At 48.9% G+C, this 25,026-nt stretch overlaps 1 protein-coding gene across 8 annotated transcripts in view; it reads left to right on the top strand.

Annotated features, from left to right (window-relative positions):
- The window catches only part of DYSF (dysferlin), a 300,238-nt gene extending 276,437 nt beyond the window's left edge, over window positions 1-23,801 (top strand). For all 8 annotated transcript variants that reach the window (XM_043544959.1, XM_043544960.1, XM_043544958.1 and 5 more), the window contains 4 exons: window positions 6,121-6,299; window positions 7,210-7,319; window positions 8,041-8,188; window positions 20,132-23,801. In XM_043544959.1, coding sequence (XP_043400894.1) covers window positions 6,121-6,299; window positions 7,210-7,319; window positions 8,041-8,188; window positions 20,132-20,170 — 476 coding nt within the window. In that variant the 3' untranslated portion in view covers window positions 20,171-23,801. The remainder of the gene's footprint in view (window positions 1-6,120; window positions 6,300-7,209; window positions 7,320-8,040; window positions 8,189-20,131) is intronic.
- Window positions 23,802-25,026: the final 1,225 nt, after the last annotated feature.

Raw genomic sequence — 25,026 nt, 5'->3', positions numbered from 1 at the left:
CACTTGTCCCCCTGACCCCTGTGAGCAATGGGGACCGGATGGTACAACCCTGATCCTTCCCCTCCCCCTGCAACACCTGGCCTGGGAGAGGGAGGGAAGGGGCTCTGCTGCAGTCCCCAGGGCTTGGAAGGAGGAGGGTGAAAAACTGGGAGCTGCAGGAGAAGCCGGGCTCCGGCTGGGGAGCAGAACTGAGTGTTGAACTTGGGATGGGCAGTGTGGGGTGAGAGCTCCTGCGAGTGGGGCCCAAAATCCCATGCTGGGGGCAGGGGCTGTTAAAAATTCCAAAGACCAAAACTACACAGTTAGGTTGTGTTTTCAAGACTTCACATGCTTTTGAGCCAATCGCCTGGTTTTGGGGTCTGTCTCGTGGTGTTTGAGCTGCCGGGATTGGCCAGGCTGCTCTAGGGAGACTCTGTCCCTTTCACATGCAGGAGGCTACAAGTCCCAGTGCCCAGTGGGTGCCGGACAGGATGGGACTGGTGGCCACTGGGGGTCGGGGGGCAGAGTACCCGGGCTGCGGTGAATGGGGAAGGTGGTTCTCCCGAAGGGGTCGAGCCTGCCTCTCTTACCCAGCTACAGCATCCACAGGGTGGGGCTCACAAGCCGCTTCTCCCTGGGCCAGCGGGCGGCTGCCTTTTTTCACCTGGCTCATTTGTGCGGGTGCCTGCGGCTTCTTGTCATGATGCTGTCGAGCTGGTCAGTGCAGGGACAGGCTCGGCATCCCGGGCTAGCTGAGCTTGGTGTGAGGAAGGGGATGGAGCTACTTCTGGGCCCGAGAGTGGTCTTCGTCCACCTCCCCTTCCCCCCCCTTCCTCACTCCTGTACCGAGCTGACCAGCTCAGGGCCACCTGGAATCTCCCGCAGGGACAGGTGGTCGGGGAAACACCTCCGGGGTTTCTCCACCATGGATGCAGCGTGGGGTTGCTGGGCCTGTCCTGCGGGGCTTCGGTCTCGTGGGGTCAGACTCAGTCAATGGCACGTAGGCTCCCGGCAGCCTGCGTGTTGGCTCTTGAGGGTAACCCACTGCGCGTGCGCGTGTGTTGGAGTGTAGGGCCCACGTGCTGACATTCCGGTCCCTGCGGTGTAATCCTCACTACAGTGCCCGCCAGGGCCTTAGAGAGGTGACTCATGGCCATGGTGGAGCCGTTGGTCCACCCGCCGGAGTATCATGACCAGCAGTTGTAACGTGACGGGCCTCAACTGTGCTGCCAGCGGAGGGCGCGCCCCCAGATTTCGCTGGAGCCAGTTCGGGGAACTCCCGCCTTCGCTCTACTCTCGGACCTGGTCCGCCCTGGGCTACGGACCTGAGCGAAAACTGCTGCTCCCCACCGCCAGGGAGGTGGGGTCCGACAGCTCTTCTCCTCGGGGGGCGTTGACCTGGTGGCCGGTTTGGAATGAGAAACTTTCCAGACCTTTTCCCTAGGGTTGCTAAGTAGCAGTGCTTGTGTGCCGTTGGTGCCAACAGTGAGAATCTCCAGTCGTCTCCTGAATTTTTCTGTTCTGTCTGGAGGAACAAAACCCCTCTGAGATTGGTTGCCTCTTGTCATAAATATAGAGGGAAGGGTAGCATAAAATCCCTCCTTGGCAGTACTGAATCGCCTTACCTGTAAAGGGTTAAGCAGTTCAAATAACCTAGTTGATGGAGAACAGTGTTAGTAGCTGGGGGAGAAAAGAACATATGGGCCAAAATCATCTCACTCAAATTTGGAAGAGCTGGCAACACTGAATTACACATGCATGGTGGGGCGGGATCAAAAAAGAAAAAAGACCGACCAAAAAAGTCCATATTAAATTTTTTTATAATTTTTTATCTCATAATTTTTGGAGTTGACTCATGATTTGTGAGCCTTTGGGGGACTGTGCTTGGCTTTTCTGCTGGGGGCATGTGTGTCTCCACACACTGCAGATGGAGGGATGTGTTGTTTTGTGACAGGAACACCCAATCCTAACTAGGAGATTTTTGGTCCTGCTCTCGCTCGTGCCTGATGGAGCCGAGCCCAACCCCCAACAATGTAAATAATTAATTTGGAGCCCCCGCATCTGACCCTCCTCCAGCCCAGCAATTGTATTTGCCCCCCCAAGTCTCACATTCCGCAGGCACCTGCACAAATGAGCCAGGTGAAAAAGGGCAGCCGCCCACTGGCCCAGGGAGAAGGGGCTTGTGAGCCCCACCCTGTGGATGCTGTAGCTGGGTAAGAGAGGCAGGCTTGAGCCCTGTGGGGGAACCACCTTCCCCATTCACCGCAGCCCGGGTACTCTGCCCCCCGACCCTCAGTTGCCACCAGTCCCATCATACCCTGCACCCACTGGGACTTGTAGCCTCCACTGCATGTTAAAGGGATGGAGTCTCCCTGAAGCAGCTTTTGGCCAGCCACCATGGTTCAAACACCACAAGACAAATCCAAAAAGCCGAAGATTAAACGTGTACACACTATGATTTTGGTCTGGTTTTTGATTTTTGCACTCCCCTGACTCCCCCCTCTGAGTTGTTTGTGTGTGAGAGAGGGACAATTAGTATTGCCAATACTTCAAAATTTCTTAAAGTGATGTTGGTCTCCCGCTGCAGGAGCTCTCCCCCAATCCCCATACCCCGCCAGCAATGAACTCAGCCTCCCAGGCTCTCATCCATTCTTCCCCCCTGCCTGCCACTATTGGAAAGACTCCCACTGAGACTCCCACTGACTTCAGGGCGGCTTTCGATTACACCCACAAAGCACTTTGGACTCACTTGGGGGGAACGGCCCTGTGACATGAGCGGTATCATTGTCAGTGTCTCCAGCGCCTCCCCAGGGATGGCGGCTGGTCGGCCTTGGAGCAATGGCCTGGCTCTTAGCACGGGAGTGCCTGGCACAGTGAATTTGACCATACGAGCAGGCGTGACTGCCTGGGGGAGGCACAATGCAGCCCAGACTCCAGAGCAAGCATGAGAAGTTAGCCTTGGCCATGACTCTAGGCTGGAGACAGCTTCCCCTTGTGTCTTCACTGACAGGCAGTGGGGTGGATATGGGGCCCAGCCTGGACAGGCCACAGAATTCTGGGAATAACTGTTGGGCAGAAAGGGCCGTTGGGAAAGAACTGGTGGGGAAGAAGCACTGGGAAAAGGGGCCAAAGTAGGGTCACCACCTGGCCAGTATTTGACCAGCCTGGCCGTTTTTTTTAATGGATTTACCAGTTGCCAGAAAAATAATGTAATCTGCCACTTTTTTTTTTACGTGGGTCTAAAGATTTGCATTATTATCACAATACACCGGGATAGATCATGGTAAAAGTTTCTGTGTCCAGCTAACGATGCAGTGGGGAGACAGATGATATCTTTGAGGGCCATCGGTATGCACACACCACCCCAGGGACATAGAGGATCTCAGGACCCTCTTGTGAGGGGCTTAGTCTAACCCAGCCACGGTTTGGGGGGACACGTGACACAGTGGCTTAAGGTCCAGCTTTGCACGTCACCCTGAGGCGAATGACCACCCGTCTCTGAGAGCAGCTTTTGCCTCTCTGCAGACTGCGGCAGGCAGCACAACAGAGTGTCACCGGTGACTGGTCAGAACAGCTGCCAAGGACATGCCAAGGGGTGACTTTGGAGATCTCATTTACTCTTCCTGTTTGCAGGGTAGCTGTAGCCATGTTGGGTGCAGGGTACTAGAGAGACAAGGTGAGCGCGGTGATATCTTTATGGGCCCCACTGTTAGTGAGAGGGAGAGAAGCTGTTCCAATGAAAGATGTTACCTCCTCCACCTTGTCTCTCATTGACTCCCCCGGGCAGCTCTTCTGCGTTCGTCACCTCTGGCTCTGAACACGCAAAGAGCAAGGCTGGGCCCCACTTTCAAATATGGCTGCCTAAGTCGAGCACCCGAATACCACTGGGAGTCACCTAAACGCCGGCTGAGGCAAAGGAGGTGCCTGGATCAGCATTTATCTGTCTAAATCCCTCTTTGCATCAGCATGGAAGTGTCTGCGACGCATTTTGCTGTCTAACTTTAGATACTCCGCTTTTCTCCCAGGCTAGTACGGTGTTGGAGCAGTGGCGGTGGGCGATCAGACCTAGGTGATGTTCCTCTTGCAGTTCTTAATGGTTGGGTCAGGGGACCTCCAGCCGGTCCTGGACCCCAATCGCCCCCCAGATCCTGTGAAATGTGATCTATGCTCAAGCTGTAAATGCACTAGCAAGATCCAGGGGTGAGATTTCCTAAGTGACTTAGAAGGAGAAATCCCCTACTCCTAAGTCACTTAGGTGCATTCGAAGTTCCCAGCCCCCATCAGGCTAGCTGGGACCATGGAGCGGTAAGATTTAGAAGATGGCTAGTCCAGGCAACGTAGGGAGAAAACAAGATCCTTCACAACTAGTGAATTTTTGACAAAACAGTTTGGGACGGGAAGTGAGGAGGCAAATTGTATCCAATTGAAATTGCAGAGGTGGAAGGGGTGGGGCAGGCAGAATGTAAATACCCAACGGGGTGGGAAGCAGGACATATGGGCTAACAGACTGCCCCCTGAAAATATTGCTGTGGGGTCTTTATTGTCCACAAATGGTCAGGACCAAAGCGTTACCTCTCTTCTGTGCCTCCAGCCGCACATCGGCCCTACCACCACACTGGAGTAATTAATTCTGGGATTTCCTTAGGTGGTTCCTTATCTGGACGCTGTACTAACCTCCCTGTAGAAAACCTCTGCTTAACTTGAGAGACTGGACAACGTGAAATCCGCATTTCAGGCTGCTGAACGTTGGCAAAGTGAGAACCAAAATTGGGAGGCCCTTTTGTCAGGCATCTAACAGAGCGCTGTAAGCAATGAATTATACGCAGTGTAGATGCACATATAAACGAGGCAGCTGATTATGTCTATTGAGTGATAGTACCTGTTATATCTCATCCATAGAACTCAAAGCTCTCTACAAAGGGAGATCTCATTCTTCCCATAGTCCCTAGTTCTTCACGCTCCCGCTGGAAGCCTGCCAGTCTCTCCGAGCTCAAGCAAGCCAGCATGGCTTGCAGCATACCCTGAATTATGTCAGACCAAGAGGAAGTGACTTCCAAAGCTCAGGATATGTCTATGCTGTAGCATAAGCTTGGGCTCAAGCCTCACACCCCTTGCGTCTACACTGCACTGGTGCTCACCCAGGGCTTGGAGCCAGGGTCCCAGGGCCCTGCATGGCTGGAAGGTCCAAGAGTGAGTTAAGTCAGGACCCAGGGTCCAAGGCTTATTGCAGTGTATACACAGCCCTTTTTGACTTGGGTCCCAGGAGAGAGCCAGAAGTATCCCACGATTCCATGGGACAACTTCCTCAGGCCTCTCTGTCCCAACAGTCTGCAATCCACTCCGCTGAGAAGGGAAGCTACCTCCCCTTTGCAAAAAGCAGCAGCTCAGGCCAGCGTTAACCCCTTCTCTTCTGATCTCTGATCTCCAAGCACACTATCAGAGAGCCACCTGGGTTTGCAAGGGCGAGCGAATCCATCAAACCTTTTGCAAAGCAAGCTGCTTCCTGGTTATGTGTAGGGCAGGCAGTAAAGTTTTCCCCCAGTGCACCATGGTCCTAGGGCTACAGTGGCCACATTTCGGCAGGGGTTGCTAGGGACTTTGGGATATGGTGACTTTGACTCGGGTCTGAGTGCTGCAGTGTGGACGCCCAAGCCTAGGTTCGAGCAAGGGTTAGAAAGGTCTTAACACAGCGTTAAAATACAATGTGGATGTTCAAGCCCAGGATTCCACTCGAGCCCCACTTCCCCTGAGCTTACATTGCAGTGTAGCCAGACCCTGAGAATGGAGAATATTGCCGGCTGCCCCTTGCTCTTATACAAACCAGATGCCCCCTGACTGCCCCAGTGGCACTAGGGCACAGGGAGAGACAAGGTCTTAAATAAGTTGGTCCTCGACCATTTGGGGCCAGCACTCCGCACGTTGGGCACTAAGTTCCTGAGAAAAGCTGCCGGATGGTATCACAATGGGAGCTGAGCTCATAGGGAAATCCAGTCCTGATTTCGGTGCCCGTTATGCCACGTGTTAACGTTTATGGCTGGGGCCATGGGATCAGGGAACCCGCAGCCTGTCCCGAACCCCAATCTTCCTCCAGATCCTGGGAGATGTGATTTATGCTCAACCTGTAAATTCTCAACGTTGCAGGTTCTGTTCAGATGGACCTCAACCGGATGCCAACACCCGCCAAGACGGCTGAGAAGTGCTCCTTAAACATCCTGGATGAGACCTTGTCCTCTGATCGATTTGTGTCGCTCTTTGAGCAGAAAGCTGTCAAGGGCTGGTGGCCCTGTGTTGTGGAGGCAGAAGAGAAGAAGACCATAGCAGTAAGTCCCTTTGGCTCACTTGACCTCATCTTTGCTTTTATCTCTGTTGTACAGGTGGGGAACTGAGGCTCAGAGAGGCTAACTGACTTGCCCAAGGTCACAAAGAAAATCTGTGGCAGGAAAGGGAATTGACCTTGGGTCTAGGCTAGTGCCCTAACCCCTGGTCCATCCTTCCTCTGTTAAGGGTTTTCCAGCTTTTGTCATAGCACTGGGCAAATAATTCAGAACAAATCATTTGTTGTAGTGAACTTTGCCTTGTTTTGTATTCTCAAATTTCTCATGATTATTCATTTGTGCGCCCTAAGAGCCTCAGTCATTGACCAGGGCCCCATTGTGCTAGGCACCATAGAAACAGATCAAAACGATGGTCCCTGAATGAGAGTTTGATAGTTGGAAAACTGAATTGTTCTGATTGGTCATTGAGGTCACGTGGTACAGCACGTGTCTGTTCCCTGACTGGATGAGTACTTAGACCCCAGTGAATGCGCGTGGTTACATATTGAAAATTCACTTTTTGCAAATATTCTCCATTAGTGGCTCAATATTGGTTGTTTCCTCAGACATTGCAGCCTGTACACTTATTCGCTAGCACTTTCATGGAAGAATCGACGGAAGGGATATGTTCTTGGCGTAAAAAAATATGGTTGAATCGAGCTCAGCCTCCTAGCACAGAGAGTTCTAATTTGAAACAGAGGAACACAACGATTGCCAGACTGGATCAGACCCATGGTCCATCTAGTCCAGCGTCCTGTGGCCAGTACCCAAATCCAGCAGTAGCAGATGTGGGATAATCACCCTGATCCCTAAGAGTTAGCCATTGGCCGAAGCCCTGAAACAATTTTCCTTTCCCAATTCAGTGTTTCGCTCCACAGAGCCAATTACTCTATTTCCTGCCTCTTTTCCCATGCAGGGTAAGTTGGAAATGACCTTGGAGATTGTGACAGAGCAGGAGCAGGAAGAAAAGCCGGCGGGGATGGGCCGCGACGAGCCAAACATGAACCCGAAGCTGGAGGACCCCAAGTAAGAGCTTGTTGATTCTAACTCAACCATAGGGACCCGGGACACTTTAGAAGCAAGTTGAAAAGACAGGCCCTTGTGACAAGAGGTCACAATCTACAGAGGCCCAATCCAGCAAACACTTATAGTGGGGCATTATAGCTCGTTACCATCTGTGTGTGTGTGTGTGTTCAGATGGCACGTACTGCCCGCCTGTACCCCATGGTATCTCAGGGGGCTCAGAGGGCACGTACTGCCCGCCTGTATCTCAGGGGGCTCAGATGGCACGTACTGCCCGCCTGTACCCCGTGGTCTCTAAGGGGGCTCAGAGGGCACGAACTGCCCGCCTGTACCCCATGGTATCTCAGGGGGCTCAGAGGGCACGTACTGCCCGCCTGTACCCCGTGGTCTCTAAGGGGGCTCAGAGGGCACGTATTGCCCAGATGTACTCATGGCATCCAAGGGGGCTCAGATGGGATGTAGTGCCAGGATGTACCCATGGTATCCAAGAGGGTTCAGATGGTACCATGGGGACATCTGGTCAGTGCATATCTAGTGGGGGCTCAGCTGGCATGTTCTGCCTGAACGCACCCAGGATCGCTGGGTGGGGGTTCAGCCGGCACATTCCGCGGCGCGTCCGACTGGGCGCAGTCCCCCTTAGAGATGCCTGTCGTGCTCAGCTAAAGGCTGAGGGGGCCATCCCGTGCAGCGAGCTCACAGCTAACCCTGACGGTCCTGGTTGCAGGCGCCCGGAAACCTCCTTCCTGTGGTTCACCTCCCCCTACAAAACCATGAAGTACATCCTGTGGCGGCGCTTCAAGTGGGTCTTTCTCATCGCCGTCGTGGTCTTCATCCTGCTGCTCTTCATCGGGATTTTCATCTACGCCTTCCCGGTACGATGTCAGCAGGGGCTGGAGAAACACTGCCAGGCCCCCCAGGCAGCTATTAGAACCAACCCCCATGCCGTGGCTACGCTAGCATTTTACTTACCTATCTCCCACCACTGCCCTGCCATCGGCACAACTCCGCCCATAGCCCTAGCGTGGGCATGTCCTTGTTTTCTCAGCCACACCTCGTCATGGTCGGCCTGCGCTAGCCCTGTCTCCATTGCTAGCGCCAATGAACTGCCCCAGGGATGGGGATGGTGGGGGTTTCCAGGGTCTGTCTGTCTGGATTCTGCTGTGTGTCAAGTCATATACCTTTTCTGTGCCTCAGTTTCCCCAATGTGTAGAATGGGGATGGCGATTATACTAATCCCAGCCTCGCGGGGTAGGCGGTGAGGTTTCATTGATTTCCAAAGTGCTTTGAGATCCCCAAGTGGAAGGCCATCCAGGGATGGAAAGTACTGCTGCTGACTTGTAAGAGAAAGGCAGCTTTTCCCCACCCCCCTCCATTGAGCAGGAGTGAAAGTATGTTCAAATGTAATTGGTTAAAGATGCAGGATAGTTTACAGGGATCCAAGCAGCCCAATCTCTCATTATCAGGGCTTGGAAGGAGTGTTCCGCTGATATAATGTATGGAACAGAGGGGAAAGGATCCCACCTCATTAATCAGCACAGTGGCTTTTTCTGCCTTGTGTTCAATTCCATTTGCAAAACAAAATAAATAAATAACCAAACCTCCAGCCTTCCAGCTTGGCCTGGGGATGGGTTTCAAATCCTCCTGTTTTTAAAACACTGAAATAATTCATGCTGTGTTTTGGATCCCATTCCTCCCCTCCCCAGGCTGATAGAAAAATGACCGACCTCTTTCTTTCCAGCACTTAACAAATTCTGTGCCGTGTACATCTATAACCCCCCGCCAACACGCACTCTTTTGGGGTAATTTATAACTTTATCCAAGAGAGAGGCTGCATTTACAGATTGCTTCGTGTGCAGCCATAAAGCAAAGTGTTCAATGTCTCCTAAGCACTGTAATCTCTTTCAAACCATTTGAGATCACACACAATAGATTGTGCTTGTGGACAAAGATATGAGGGACAAAGATTTCAGCTCTGGAGTCCCTGGCTTTCAGCTCTAGACACATCTCTTTATCTCCGGTTCCCCATCTTTACTAGAGGACAATAATACTTGCCTCATCTGAGAAAGGATCAGTTACATGCTAACTATTATTTAAAAAGACATAATCAGACAAGTGCGAAGCACCATCCTCTGCTGGACAGAATCAGAAATGGTCAGTTGTGTTTCCTATGCCCTATACTGCAAGCAATTTTACTTAGCTCAAGTAGCAGGGCCTCTTCTTTCTGAGGAGGAGGATCTCCGTTCTATCCCTACTGTCTCCTTTACGTTTCCAGTGGTTTGGGATTTGTTACGATATTATGGTACTAAAACTAAGTGGAGAGAAACAAAAATCCTTTAGCTCTAAATATTAATTTACATTCATTATTGCTTGTGTTTTTCTCTGACTGTTCCTAGCAAGTTGTTGTTGTATTTCATTTTACTTTGGACAGGCTTAGTCATCTTTCGTGAAAGCTAGATTGTTTCATGGAATGTTTCTGTTTTTATTTATTTAAAATGGCTTCCCCCAGATTTTTGGGTCACCGGGTTGTCTATCCCATTTGGAGATTTAGTTCCTTTCTCTTAAATATCAACCTTTGGTACTAAAGCTAGAACAGTGGGGATTGTTTCTGTATTGGGGTTACCCCTAGGGTGATCAGATAGCAAGTGTGAAAAATCGGGACACTTTCTTTCAGGGGCGGGGCACAGTTGCATATATAAGACAAAGCCCCTAATGCTGGGAAGGTCCTGATAATGTTGGGATGTCTGGTCACTCTAGATACCCGTAACATACAGATCTTTGGCAAGAGTCACTGTTACAATTCAGAGTGCATACATTAAAGGACAAGCCGTTATTATTATTATTTGGATTACAGTAGTCCATAGAGGCTTCAGCCAACAGCAGGGCCCCAGTGTGCTAGGCGTGGCATGTACAGATAGTAAGAGACAGTCCCTGAAGAGCTTACACTCATATGTTCTCAGTTTGGGAGTCATGAGCAGGTGTCAGTGGGTTGTGACTGCCTTTCCTTCCCATATTGGTAATGGAAGGATGGAGGAGGGTGTTCCAGGTAAATGGGAGGGGAAACCTGGGGAAGTTGCATTATGCAAAAGAGCCATGATCTATACAGACAAAGGGTGTGAGATAAAAGCTGAAAACTGAGACACGGAGAGCTAAAGGTCCCAGAGCAGCAGAGAGCTTAAGGATTTTTATAGACTCATAGAAATGTCGGACTGGAAGGGACCTTGGGAGGTCGTCTAGCCAATCTTCTGGTGCTGAGGCAGCATCAAATAAACCTGGACCATCCCTGACAGCTGTTTGTCCAACCTGTTCTTAAAAACCTCCAATGATGGGGATTCCACAGCCTCCCTTAGAGTTAGAAAGTTTTCCCTAATATCTAACCTACATCTTCCTTTTGGCAGATGAAGCCCGTGACTTCTTGTCCTCCCTTCAGTGGCCGTGGAGAACAGCTGATCCCCGGTTGCTTTGTAACTTCTCTGGCCCATCTGAAGACTCTCAGGCCCCCCCCGCTTCAGTCGTCTTTTCTCAAGACTACACAGGCCCAGTTTTAACCTTCCCTCAGAGGTCAGGTTTTCTAGACCTTTGATCGTTTCTGTTGCTCTTCTCTGGACTCCCTCCAGTTTGTCCATCTCTTTCCTGAATGGTGGTGCTCGAAGGTAGTGTCCTCACTACCCCTGGCTCCCCCTTGTGTCAGGGTGCGATGCTGCCAGGGGCCCCTGTCCCTGGTGCCTCCTGCAGGCTGTCTGCCTCTCACCAGGTCTTCCAAGGCTCAGCCGTCCAGCCAAGTCCCAAACAGTTCAGTCCCCTTCCGGGTTCACAAAAAAGTCCAGTTTGAATGTTCACTAAATGTCCCAACACAAAAGAGCTTTTGACCTCCTTATGGTTTATTCCTTGGCCCGTCCTTTGGGGTCAGTCTTCAGTCATATCCTAGGCTAAATATTCCTTCTGTTGGGCTTGTACGCCCCTTCCTCAGGGCTGTTAGGGGAACTCAGGTCTACCCTCTACTCTGGGTTCCAGCTCAGGGACCGTCTATTAAGCAGTTAGGGCTGCTTCTTCTGATATGCTGCTGTTTCCCTGGCTCACTTCCTAACTCCAAGCCCCCAAGCGGCTTCCCCACAGCTTGGGTTTAACACGACCTCCCTTTGGTTTGCAGGCCTCTGGCTTCTCCCTAGAGCATCCTAGCTTCTCTTTCCTCTGCTGAGCCAATCACTCTTCCGCTCCCTGTGGGTTTCTCTGCACAGGGAACTCCTGTCTCCTCTGTAGTCTTTCCCTCTGCGGCAGCCATTTACAATTCTGAATGCAATTTTTCTATTGACGTTTTTCTGTTACTGATTATTTATGGTTCCCAGTGGTTTTTATTTCTGTACATTTGTCTTCCTATTGTATTAGGTGTCCTAAAAACTAATGCAATGGATTGCGAGGGCTTGAGCTTGCACAAAAATATTGAGAATTAACATGCTCTGTAGCATGTCACCAGTGTCTTTACTAAAATATTAATTATGTAGAAAAATAACACAATAAGTTTACAAGTTTCTCTTCACGAACAGAAAGTGACATTTCTCTTTGCTAATAATGCTATATCAGATTGATCTGTGCATTACTGGATATCGCTGTGTGTCAAAAAGGCAGTTTATATAAAAGTTTACATAAACATGCAGCCTAAAATGAATTAAGAAACAAGAAAGTCTTTCACAGTCGTCAGTATATTGAAACATCCCATTCCCCATGAGACCTGCAATTTGGTCTTGGAGATCTCCCTTGCAGGAGGTCTGCTGAATAAAGGGAGTTTATTTTGCTTGATAGGCTCTGTTAATGGCTTGATTTTGTCTTGTCTCTGTTACAAATGTGGAACTGCTGCTGCCCGATCTTCTCAATCTCTCTCACAGAGACAAAGTCTCAACCTCCCTCACAGAGTCTGCAATGTCTTTGGTGTCCAGTTTAACTAAGTCTGCACTCTTTTCTGAGAAGGGGTTACCTCAACACTTGCAGGCGACACTGATTCAAGAACTCCTGGAACCTGCCACAGTCCCCATTAAACCTGGGGGACCATGAGCTTGCGGACAGTATGCGTGAAGGTCGGGGGCTGTAGCCACCGCCGGGGCTTGGAGGGTGGCATTCCTGTGTCATTGTCTCGTCACAGCCTGGGCCCGCCAGACTGCATTCTCATCCCAAAGTGCAGCAACCTTGGTCTGCAGTTCCTGGAAGGCCCTGACTGACTCTGTAAGGGGGAGTTTGGCTCCCGCGGGGTCATTCCAGGAGGGACCACCACATTGTTATGCCTGCACCTTCCCTATGTCTGGTCCTTTTGGGCTGCTCACACTCCAAGCTGCTGGGGCACGGGCAGCCTACCTAGTCGGTAGAGCAGGATCTTGCATGGTGGTTGCGGTGGCAGTTCAGAGTAATGGTGAGCGTAGATCCAGGAGTCAGGCAGCAGGCCGAGGGTGAAGCTGGAGTCAGGGTCGAGGAGCCAAGCCAAAGGTCAGAACCGGAGTCAGAATCAGGAGCAGGGCAAGGAGGCAAGGACTAGACTGGAGCGGACAGGAGTCCCGGCTGGTGTGAGGATTGGAGGAAGGGCTAGAGGCAGGCCGGAGCAGGGCGGGAACAAGGACTGGAACCAGGTGGGAGCGGGGCTGGGACAAGGACTGGAACCAGGTGGGAGCAGGGCTGGAACGTGGACTGGAACCAGGAGCAGAGCAAACACAGCTGCGGGCGTAGGACGTATTGAGCAGCCCCGGTGCCGCCGCAAGGCCCACACGGCTGGCTGCTGGCTCCCCTGCCCAGTGAGGAAGCACGGCCACTTGGAGACGGTTCTTTGGGCCAGTGGAGCTTGCTGGGTTGCCTAGCAACCAAGCTGAGAGCCAGCTGTGCACCTGACAACACCATTTATCATACCCCACGGAGGCCTCACCTTCCCTGAGATCTTCTGTGTCTGCATTTGGGACCAAGATGTACAGATTGCTGGCCGTTACTTGGTGGGCATGCCTACTTCATGCAATATGAGACACTTTCTAGAAGGATCAGCCATTGCTGGGGAGGCCACTTTGGCCTGAACAAGGGCTTCCGTCCATCCACTGTCCTCTAGCCAATCTCCAATCAGCTTCAGACTTGCCATTTCCAGATGAAAACCACCCAGCATAATGACGGATTTGTCCTCTCCGTACCCAGCAGGCCAGGTCAACTGTGTCTGTTTGGTAGAGGGCTGATTCACAGCAGTCAGGGGCACTTGGCATGGGTTTAGGTGGTGTACAGCCCTCTTGATCACCTCCTGGCATGCTGAACCATTGCCACAGACTTGGAGTCACCTGGAAAGAGCAGAAACTCAGTAATGGTTGGGGTGAAATCTGGCACTGGCTGTCTACTGGCGAAGTAAACTGCCCAGGAAATGTCTTGATCTCTATTGAAGGTATCCAGGCTCGCTGCTTGTCTTACTTGTTCAAGCCACCTGCATTCTTCTTGCAGGGCTTGGGTAATCAGCTGGCAATCAGTCTTGATTTCAACCTTTGCTGCCAGGATGGCAGCACTGGTTTTCTTCAAGATCAAGGGAGGGACAATTGTGTAAGACTCAGGAAGTGATGATAGTCTCCATCACTGATGCTGCAGTCTCATGGTCTGGGCTGGAAATCTCCCAGACAACTCCCTCTACTTGAGTACTGGGATGCTGAAAAAATGATATCCCAGTTCTGTGGAAGGAGTCTGAGGCTGTGGTGGAGCTGGGATTGTGGTCTATGTCATCCACAGTAGTGAATGGACCAGCACAAATCTTTAGAAGACAGACAACATTTCTCATCATCAAAGTGTTGGCATGCACTGTTTGCCACGTTGGGACAGATGGCCGACACTGTCTTAGGAGTTGGACAATCCACGTTGAAAGATGGTATCCACTCACTCATTTTTTCGTGTCTGTGCATGAAATGTCAAACCAATGTTGATTGGTAAAGATCTTTCTCAAGCTGTGTTGTGGTACTTCACGGCGATGGATATTGCTGTTGTACAGCAACAAGTGTGCCAACCTAAGTGTAGTTGGATGAATGGAAATTTGTTCTGAGTTTTAATGTTTGGACCATCCAATATCATGGACATCAGTGCCGATAGTGACTCAGACACAGATCTTGCTTGGCATCCTGGGTCAAATGATCCAGTAAACTGTGTTTCATTTGAAACATATCCCTTCGAATAATTTTTGCTGTTGTCAGAGTCTTCCTCACATGCTTTTCGGAGGGTGTGTCCAATATTCTGGTTGAAGGCATGGAGCACATCATGTCTTTTGTGTGCTTGGACACCTGGAATATGTGAAAGGATGCAGGATTTTAGTTCAGTGCTGTGAATGCTCCTAGCCAGCCACCCACAGCTGTTCTAGCCTAGCTCTATAGAACCGTGGGAGGTTCTGCTAGTTTAAAGACTGGAGTCACAGCTTCATTCAGTCTTGTCTCTTCAGCAAAGGTAATCCCATGCAACATCTTATCTGTGCTGCTTTGCTCAGTTTTCTTCTCCCTGACTTTGTTGTAGAGAGACATCAAGCATCTTGCACGATGCTTTGCGTCATGGGCCCCGAAGCCCCACACACTTACTTTTTGCAAGCAAGCATTGTTCTTGTAGCTGAGGTGCACACTTGTGGACTCGGCTATCCGTACCGTGGGTAGAAGCGTCTTCTGGTGGTATGTTCATTTCTCAAATAAAGGACGTTTCTTTTGCTGGAGGTCCTTTGTGCTGGGTCACTGAAACGTGTATATTTCCTCAGCGGTTCATCAGGGTGATCCACAGCTTTCTTGGTTCTTTTTTCCCCCCTAAGCCCTCCTACCATGTGCTCATCACTAAACTTGCCCAGGTTATTTAGTGTCACAGGATGTTATCCAAGGAGGAATTGTCTTTCCATAGATGGGACTATGAGTACAGAGCTAGAGAGCCCTCCTCACTTTGTATTAGCCAGGACAATGTTGTCAAAGGTCCCAGATCTTGAAGTGTGTGGAATCTGCTTCCATGTCCTTACCTGGGGTGCATCTCCACCAGAGACTCTGTGAGACTTGACACTGGAGGAGCTAAGGCTTACTCTGAATAGAACATAATATAAGAACATAAGAACGGCCATACTGGGTCAGACCAAAGGTCCATCTAGCCCAGTATCCTGTCTTCCGACAGTGGCTCTAATGCCAGGTGCCCCAAAGGGAATAAACAGAACAGGTAATCATCAAGTGATCCATCCTGTTGCCCATTCCCAGCTTCTGACAAATGGAGGGTAGAGACACCGTCCCTTCCCATCCTGGCTAGTAGCCATTGATGGACCTATCCTCCATGAATGTATCTAGTTCTTTTTTGAACCCTGTTATAGCTTTGGCCTTCACAACATCCTCTGGCAAGGAATTCCAAAGGTTGACTGCGTGTTGTGTGAAAAAATACTTCCTTTTGTTTGTTTTAAACCTGCTGCCTATTAATTTCATTTCGTGGCCCCTAGTTCTTGTGTTATGAAAAGGAGTAAATAACACTTCCTTATTTACTTTCTCCACACCAGTCATGATTTTATAGACCTGCACACTGAGTGGATGTTTTCAGAGAACTATCCACAATGACTCCAAGATCTCTTTCTTGAGTGGTAACAACTTATTTAGACCCCATCATTTTATATGTATAGTTGGGATGCTATTTTCCAATGTGCATTACTTTGCATTTATCAACATTGAATTTCATCTGCCATCTTGTTGCCCAGTCACCCAGTTTTGAGAGATCCTTTTATAGCTCTTCGCAGTCTGCCTGGGACTTAGCTATCTTGAGTAGTTTTGTATCATCTGCACATTTTGCCACCTCACCGTTTACCCCTTTTTACAGATCATTTATGAATATGTTGAATGTCCCTCCAGACCCCTGGGGGACACCACTATTTACCTCTCTCCATTCTGAAAACTGACTTTTTATTCCTAGCCTTTGTTTCCTATCATTTAACCAGTTACCAATCCTTGAGAAGACCTTCCCTCTTATCCCGTGACAGCTTGAAGAGCCCTTGAATTTCCGGCAGAAAGGAACCCATCAGGAAACAAAAACAAGCCAGCTGACTCATGGATTGATTCCCATGCCCAATGTAATAATGCCAGTTTCTGGCAGCCAGTGTCATCAGACATTCCAAGAGCAAATGGCCAATCCAAAGGTCTAAGCCATGGGCTTTCTACAGTAGTAATTTTCCCTGGCATAGTTCCTGCCATCCGTGGCTCTCACAGTTTGATTCTGCACCCCCACGTAAGTCAAGGGGAGCTTTACAGTCAATTTAATTGGGTAAGTCCTCAGCTCATTTTAGAAATGTCAGTGAATTAAGCTCCACAACTGAACTGTGAGCTTGGGGAGGTATTTCACCCATTTTACAGAGGGGAGAATTGAGAAGGCCCCAGATGAGCAGAGCACCTAAGGACTTAGGGGTGGATTTAAGCACGTTTAGCCAATTCAGGGGCTAAGTGACTTTTCCAAAGTCACAAAACAAGTCTCTGATAGATCTGGGAATAGAACAAAGATTTCCTCAGGCCTAATCTCAAAATTTACTCACAAGAATGTCCTTCCTCCCACTGGGGTTTTGTGCAAACAGCAAATATTTTTGGGCAATATTTAAAAAAAGAAAACCCTATTTGCACTTTCATTCCATGCTGTTTTGTGAGTCCATTGCTTTTTTTCATTAATTTTTTGCCATATACCACATTTTCCCACGGAAATGTACCAAAATCCCAGTTTTCTGGGTTTTGCTACAGAAATGTTGAACTTTGGCAGATGATTGGAAATTGACCTTTTTCAATTGACGATGAAGCCATTTCCACTCAAAAAACATCCTGGTTTTGAGCAGAAAACTGCAAGGTTTGGTGGATTGTCTCTAAAATTTGTCAGGTTTTGCAAAAATGGAAACAAAATATTGAAAAGCTGGTAGTCTGAGGTTCCTGAATCGAGTGGAGACTGTTCCACACAGCCGGATTACTTGACAGCCTGAACTAACTTTAGTCATACAGTGGTTGCCACTTATATCTTTACCATTACCTTTGCACATAAGGACTCTGATGGTGATGTTCCCTGGAAAATTCCTATCCTTCTATATACCCTCTACCTTATCTGTCATCAGGGCATCTTTAATCAGCAGGCTAAAACATAAGAAAATCCAGTGGCTGGAAGCTGAAGTTAGAAACATTCAAATGGGAAATAAGATGGTGTGTTTAACAGCAAGTGTAATTAACTACTGGAAAAACGTACCAAGAGCTGTGGTAAATTCATCATCTCTTGAACTCTCTAAATTGAGCTTGGATGTCTTTCTAAAAGATATGCTCTAGTTCCACCACCAGCTGTCAGGCTCAATACCACTCACCTGGGGCCTGATCCAGTGTGCACTGAAGTCAATGGAAAGACCCCCTTCGACCTAAATGGGCTTTCCATTTGAGCTTGACTGAATAAGGAAAGATATTGCCTTCCACTATGCCTGTCACTGGATGAAATTCTCTAGTCTTTGTTAGGCAGAAGGTCAGACTAGAGGCTCATAACAGTCCCTTCTGGCCTTCTGAATCTATGAAATGTAGGGAATACCCCGGTAAAGTTATCTACCTGATAAAGTGCTTATTGTAAAGATTTTAGCGGCCACCAAAATACAAAAATGTAACGCTCATTCCAGCTGGATTCTGCTCTCTTTTTCACACAGCTGTTTACTCCCCTTTCAAGCTCTATTTGTGCTATGCAAGCTCAGCTTTGCTTCCATTGCCATTCATTCTAATTACAGCTTGCTTTCTGCACTGATTGATAATCCTAGTTGGCTTTCAGCACTTCGTTAATAGAAATTCAAAGCTGGACAGGAAACCTGCTCCCCTCCAAAGGGGAACCAGTCAAATCATAAAAATAATACTGTTCTGGAGGATAGACTCGGAAAGACAAATGGTGTGTAATTAATTAGAAAGTTCTATTCCACTGGAGGCTTTTCTAATGACTTTTGGTAAGCAGCCCCAGTTTTGCTCGCCTGATTTATGGCATTATTAGCGACGCTCAATTGGCAAACAGCCTCCTAATCCGCTAGGCACTGTAATTTATCATGATGCCTTTAGTCAAACTTTACTTGTGCTTTTCAAAAGAGCTTGCTTGTAACTTGCTTTTAGTTTTTGTTTTTTAAAAACAACAGAGTGACTCCTTGCAGAGCAGGAGTGTTGTAAGCAAGACATGAGAAGTAATTCTTCCGCTCTATACCACGTCAATAAGGCCTCACCTGGAGTATTGTGTCCAGTTCTGGGCACCATATTTCAGGAAAGATGTGGACAAATTGGAGAAAGCCCACAGGAGAGCAACAAAAACGATGGAAGATCTAAAAAACATGACCTATGAGGGAAGATTGAAAAAATTGGGTTTGTTTAGTCTGGAGAAGAGAAGACTGAGGTGGACATGATAACAGTTTTCAAGTAAATAAAAGGTTGTTACAAGGAGGATGGAGAAAAATTGTTCTCCTTAACCTCTGAGGATAGGACCAGCAGCAAGGGGCTTCAGTTGCAGCAAGGGTGGGTTAGGCTGGACAGTAGGAAAAACATCCTAACTGTCTGGGTGGTTAAACACTAAATTGCCTAGGGAGGTTGTGGAATCGCCATCATTGGAGGTTTTTCAGAGCAGGTTGGACAAACATCTGTCAGGGATGGTCTAGATGATGCTTAGTCCTGCCATGAGTGCAGGGGACTGGACTAGATGCCCTCTCGAGGTCCCTTCCTGTCCTATGATTCTATGATTCTAAGACAGAACATCTTGTACCAATTAGATTCAGTGTGTTTAGAAGAAACTTCCAATTTGGCTGGGGGGGGGGGGCGTGTGTGTGAATCAAAGCTAGTTTAAATATAGCTCTTTCCAAATGATATAAACACGCCTATTAACATGTTTCTATTATGGTCTTGATAACCAGCCTTTAACTGGCATGTTACTATCATCTCCTTTCTCAAGGGGGCATTCTGCCGACAGTAGAACGTGACATGCCCTGGCTTTATTGTATAGTGCCTTCCGTGCAACCTGTATCGCAAGACACTTTGCAGTATACAAAATTGCAAGGGTTCTCAGAAGGTGCTCGAAATCACAGAAAACAGTAAGGGTATGATATCATATGGGGGTGTGCGTTGGGGGGAATGCCACATTGCACCATGAGGCCAATAACAGAGGGGAAATGCACTAAGAGGGACACACAAGGAAGTGAGAGAGGGGAAGCTGAGGTCAGAGCAATACAAGGAGTCTGTTCTAGAGGGTAGGATCTGCAGAGAAGAAGTTCTTGCATCCCTGGCAGTGAGACTGGACAAGAGCACAGAGAGGGAGCAGATGCTAAGGGGCCAGTGGGAATAGAAAGAGACAGAGCGATTGGAGCAAGTCAGTGGAGGATTTAAAACTCAGTTGCAGCAAGGAGGATGGTGGTGGGGCTGTTTGAGGCCGGGGCTGATGGGAGGAGACAGGCAGCAGCACCCTGCACACGCTTGTGTGGGAAGAGGTGCGACTTTGGATATCTTAAAAATAAGATGGAAGGAGAAAACAGAATTGGAGAGTAACTACAATGGTTTAGTGGCTAGTGAGTACGACGGACACCTCTGCTCTCTACTGGATGAAATCGGAACCACTTGCCTGTGTATCATAAGCCCTGTACTGCTGCTAACCAGAGGCGAGTCCCTTTTAGCTCACATGTAATAGACCTGTCTTTTAGCAGCCTGAGGATGTGAGTTCTATACCAGTTCCTGCCATGAAGCTGGGGCCATGCAGCAATGTGAAGGAAGAACATTTTAACATATATGTGCCATTATATTGTATTTGCTTTATGTCTGTTCTTTTCCCCCCTCTCGTTTCCTTCCCTTCCTTAGAACTACGCTGCTATGAAACTGGTCAAACCTTTCAGCTGAACCGGCACCGGTGAGGGCCAGAGAGTCTAGTACATCCTGGGATACTGCACGGCACCGTTTGACATCAGTGACCACTCCACATCGGCCTGCGTGGCAGTGCAGAGAAGGAAAAGAAACACATGCTCTTGGATGCTAGACTGTTGCCAAAAAGCAGCTATAACTTTGCAACGATGCAGTATGCACAATAATGTTTCAGAAGCAGCATGTAACTGATACCAGTTTGGAATATTTGTTATTTTACCCTTATTTTATATGCTGCATTCTGTAAAGCTTGAATATCAGCGCACCACTGAGAAACGGCCTTGTTTGGTATGGCTTGGTTAGACTCTGCGAGGCTTTGCGGAGACAGTGTAGATGACTGATCATGCAGTCCTTAGCAAAGGAAATGTGGGCTAGTGATCTGCTTAGTGGCCGACAAGCCAAGTGCTCTTGAGTTCCAGTCATACCTTTCTCGGTGGCCTTGCATAAGTCTCTCTGCCTTAGTTTTGCCCTCTGTGCAATGTAGATGAATTAGCTGGTATATAAAGCACTGTGTAGCCTAAAGCGAGTTACAATGCACCTATTGCTCCTGCTGAGGTCAATGGGTGTGATCTTTGCCTACACAGGGACTGCAGGATCAAACTGTGAAGAGGAATAGAATTAGAATCTAGAGCAACCAAATGCAAGGCAGGATTTGATTGTAATTACTGGAGCAAACCTCCCTCGCTCTTCAGTGAGGGTTTTGCTTTCAGAAGGGCTACAAGGATTTCTTTCCATAGCACTCTTCATTTCCATCTGCATCCCCTCCAAGACAGCTACCCTCCTCCTCACAGTGTATCATTGCAAACATGCTAAATGGAATCAGAGTGAATACATACCGAAGGAATAAGCACATGAGCCAGACAGTGCAATGTTAGTTTCCCATTCCCTCCCTTCCCCCGAAGAAACATGTACGTGTCACTCAAACTGCAATGTTAAATCACATTATGGCAACACTAGTGAAATATACAACATTACAATCAGTTTAATGCCCCTCAACTTCTAAATCAGGATTTGGGAATAAAAGGCAATAATTTAAGACACACTCACTATCTGACCTGTGGAACTCACTGCCACATGATATTATTGAGGGAAATAGCCTAATATGTTTTTTTCTTTTCTCTCTCTCTTTTTTAAAGGATTGGAGGCCAAATTCTATGGCTCCTACTCAGTCCAAATTCCCATTTAAGTAAGTGGCAGTTGTGCCCGAGTAAGGATTGCAATATTTGAACATGCATATTTCTCTGTATGAGAACAGCATTTGCATTTCCTCTCGTTGCCCATCCTCATACTTCAGGACGTAAGCTGATCACTAGCTGGGATCAGAAACTAATTTCCCCCCTGGTATAGCTAGGTGGATGAAAAGGGTTTTATATCTTTTTCTAAAGCTTCTAGCCTTGGCCACTCTTGGAGGCAGTATCCTAGACTAGATGGATCTGGTCTTTTCAGGTTGTTGTTCTGTGTCCATTACCCTAGTAAGTGAGCACTTTCCAAAATAAGGACGTGAAAGGTGAAGACCCATGTCTCTTTCCAATAAGGTTATTCCACTATTTTCATTGTCTGTGGGCTCAATCCTAGCCCCATTGAAATCATAGAATATCAGGGTTGGAAGGGACCTCAGGAGGTCATCTAGGCCAACTCCCTGCTCAAAGCAGGACCAATCCCCAGTTTTTGCCCCAGATTCCTAAATGGCCCCCTCAAGGATTGAACTCACAACGCTGGGTTTAGCAGGCCAATGCTCAAACCACTGAGCTATCCCTCCCCCTAATAATAAAAAGTAAATGGAAGCTTTCGCATTGACTCCAGTGGGTTGAGTTTGGTCCAGTAGGTCGGCTTCACTCAGTACCTGAACCCTCCATGCAAAGTACACAGTGAGAGCAAGCCATAATGAAAGGTGACCCTTAGCGACCCTGTAATCCTCATCCAGCACGGTGCTTAAGCATGTGTTTAAATGGAAGCCCCGAAGAAGCGCATAATTAAGTGCTTTGCTGGATTGAGAGGAGACGAAACAAGCCCTAAATCCCTTATACATTGTTATTAATTATTGCGATTAGCACCAGAACATGCCAGTCTTTGCAATCACAAGGGGCAACAGGCCCTGCCCTGAAGACCATAGACAGCTCTGAAAAGAAATCACCAGGCTGGCTCAGATCAAGGTTCCATCTATCCCAATATCACGTCTCCAACAGTGGCCAACCTCAACTGCTTAGAAAAAGGTGCAAGAAACTCTGTCAAAGTCAGTGATGGAATAGCCTGCTGATGGGGGGGGGGGGGGGTTTCTTCCTAACCATAAGAACGGCCAGACTGAGTCAGACTAACGGTCCATCTAGTCCAGTGCCCTGTCTTCCAGCAGTGGCCAATGCCAGCTGCAGTTACATGGTTGCCATTCAGCTCCGCAAACAGCCCCCAGCCCCACTGACAGGCATTTCAGGTCAGAAACTGCAGCCCTGTTTGTTTGTAGACATTAGACTGCTGCGTTTTAGTCAAAGTTGGGTTAAATTAGAGTCCAGCCTTTCTCCATTAAGAAGATTGGGCTAAGAAAGAGAAGTGTATGGACAACTCCCTGTGTTATTTGCACCCAGTATTTCCTGTCCTTTTCACATCTGTTGGCTCCGTACGTTTTGCAGATGCACCTGTGTCTATGTGGGTGTCTCATTTATTCCTTCCTCCATACCCAGCCTGTGTCAATGTATTATGTGCTGTACTTTCTGCTGGCCGCAGGATCTCCTTACTCTGCACTCATTGCAAAGAGGCACCATCAAGGCTGCAGTTGGGAATCAGGCAGAAAATTCCACCTCCCTTTTCTTCTTGCATCTGCTTGCAGAGTCCATGAAACTCCTTATCCCAGCACACTGCTATATAACCTCCAACCCTCTCAGAAAGAAAACCTCAGTGCCAGCAACCCAGCAAGGATAAACCATCCTGCTATAACAAACCAATGCATGCAGCCAGATGCTTATTAGCAACCCAAACCAACAACCACTCTGTGCACCCGGCACTGACAAGTAACCCTACTAGAGCAAACCCACATTTACAGCTCAAACTCTCACAAGCCGTCTTGCATTAAGAAACCACTGTGTTTTTCCCAGCACTTCCGAGCAACCCTACCATAACAAACCAGGGTGGCTGTTCAATGGAGGGAAAAGAACATTAATAAAGGGTACTGATTTCAGATTCCCTAAATAAACCATTACATGGAACAAAAACATTTGGAGGGCATTGCTTCAATTTCATCCCCATATAATACCCTCCACTTTCCCTAGTTCAAACCACAGGGCCAGATTTTACTCTCAGAAGAGTTTGCTGCTCCCACGGACTTAATTGGACAAAACGGGGCCCTAAATCATGACAGAAGAAAGATCAAATGAACGTTAATTTCATGTCGCAGCACAAAGGAGCTGTCTGTCCGCCTACTGCACTTTGTATTTTTGCTGCATCCCGTCCCATCACCAAAACAGACAAGAAGTCCAGAGTCATGCGGAGCCTCTCCTGGGTCACCTGTTCAATGTGGGCTGGAAGGGAGGGAGCCAGAATGTGTATGTATCACCTGTTATGCCTTAGATGCAATACTGCAGATTTCACTGTGGTTACAAATGAAATGCTATGAAACCTTCTGGTTCCCGGTGTGTTTTATTGTCCGAAGTGCACAGCCCAGTGGGGTTATTGTTCCTTCCCCCATCCTGCCCCCGACGCACACAAAATGCATCTGATATTTGATGCCCCTTCTGCCCCCTCATTGCTCACTCCCGTGAGGCTACGGGCAAGGCTGCTGACGTGTGTGAATTGCACAGAGACAGCGTGTGGAGACGGAGAGGAGACAGGGACCGGGTTGGAGGTGGGAGTGGAGATTGTCTAGTACAACCCCTCTGAATGCACAGCTGCCAGCAGCGGCAGCGTGGCTGGGGAGGAGGCCACGAGAGCGGATCTAGGGCAAGGTTACGTCGGAGAAGCTTGGCCTAGGTGATGCTCTGTAAACCCTGGCAGAGCCCAAGCTGGGGTGAGGAGCCAGGGGCTTTGTCACCGGGGTAGAAGCCATTCCAGGCTGCTCCTGGAAATGGTTCACAAAACTGAACTGCTCTCTCTCTCTAGGGGGCCCGGCGTCACTCGGGTTCGGCCTGGAAACCCCGCGTCATGACAGGGGCCACTGAGCCGAATTTCGGGGAGAGGCGACCGTTCGGTTTGCGGGCCCAAGGCCAATGGCCCCTTTTGCCTCCCTGGGCAGCCCTGCCCCGCCAATGGCATGCCCTGTGCAGAACATGGGTACAGCTCTGCAACACGCCGTCCACGTGTTCATGGAGAGTGGCAATGCGGGCTAATGGATAGATGACCCTTGGGTTCAATTCCCAGCTCAGTGCTGAGCTGCTGCATGGCCCTGGGCATGTCACATTCCCCTCTCGCCGTGCCTCGGTTTCCCCTCCCAAATCTAGTCCCGCTCATCTATTTCCATGGCAAGTTCTTTGGGGCAGGCGCTGTTGTGGGCTTTGTGTCTGTACAGCGCCCGGCACAATGGGGCCTGGCTCTCAGTTGGCGCCTCTAGCTGCTGCAGTGATTCAGAGAAGACGAGTAGCCCTTCATGGCACGAGCACAAAATGAAGGGGCAGCCATGGGGCTCCATTCCAGGGGCTGCTCTACGGATCCAGTCGCAGGATCGGGGCCTTCACACATGAAATTGCGTAACGGCTTGCCTGCCCTGGCAGGGGCAGGAAATGTTATCCCCGCCATGTAATCGATGGGGAAACTGAAGCGCAGAGCGGGCAAATGGATGGCCTGAGTCTCCCATGCTGCCATTTGGAGTTCCAGGGCTGTGTCTGTGTGTTTATGTCTGTAAAAGTTAATTA

The sequence above is a fragment of the Chelonia mydas genome, chromosome 4 (assembly GCF_015237465.2).
Source record: "Chelonia mydas isolate rCheMyd1 chromosome 4, rCheMyd1.pri.v2, whole genome shotgun sequence".
Classification (NCBI taxonomy): Eukaryota; Metazoa; Chordata; order Testudines; family Cheloniidae; genus Chelonia; species Chelonia mydas.
Note: the sequence above shows the minus strand (reverse complement) of the source record. Positions and strands in the feature narration are given on the sequence as shown.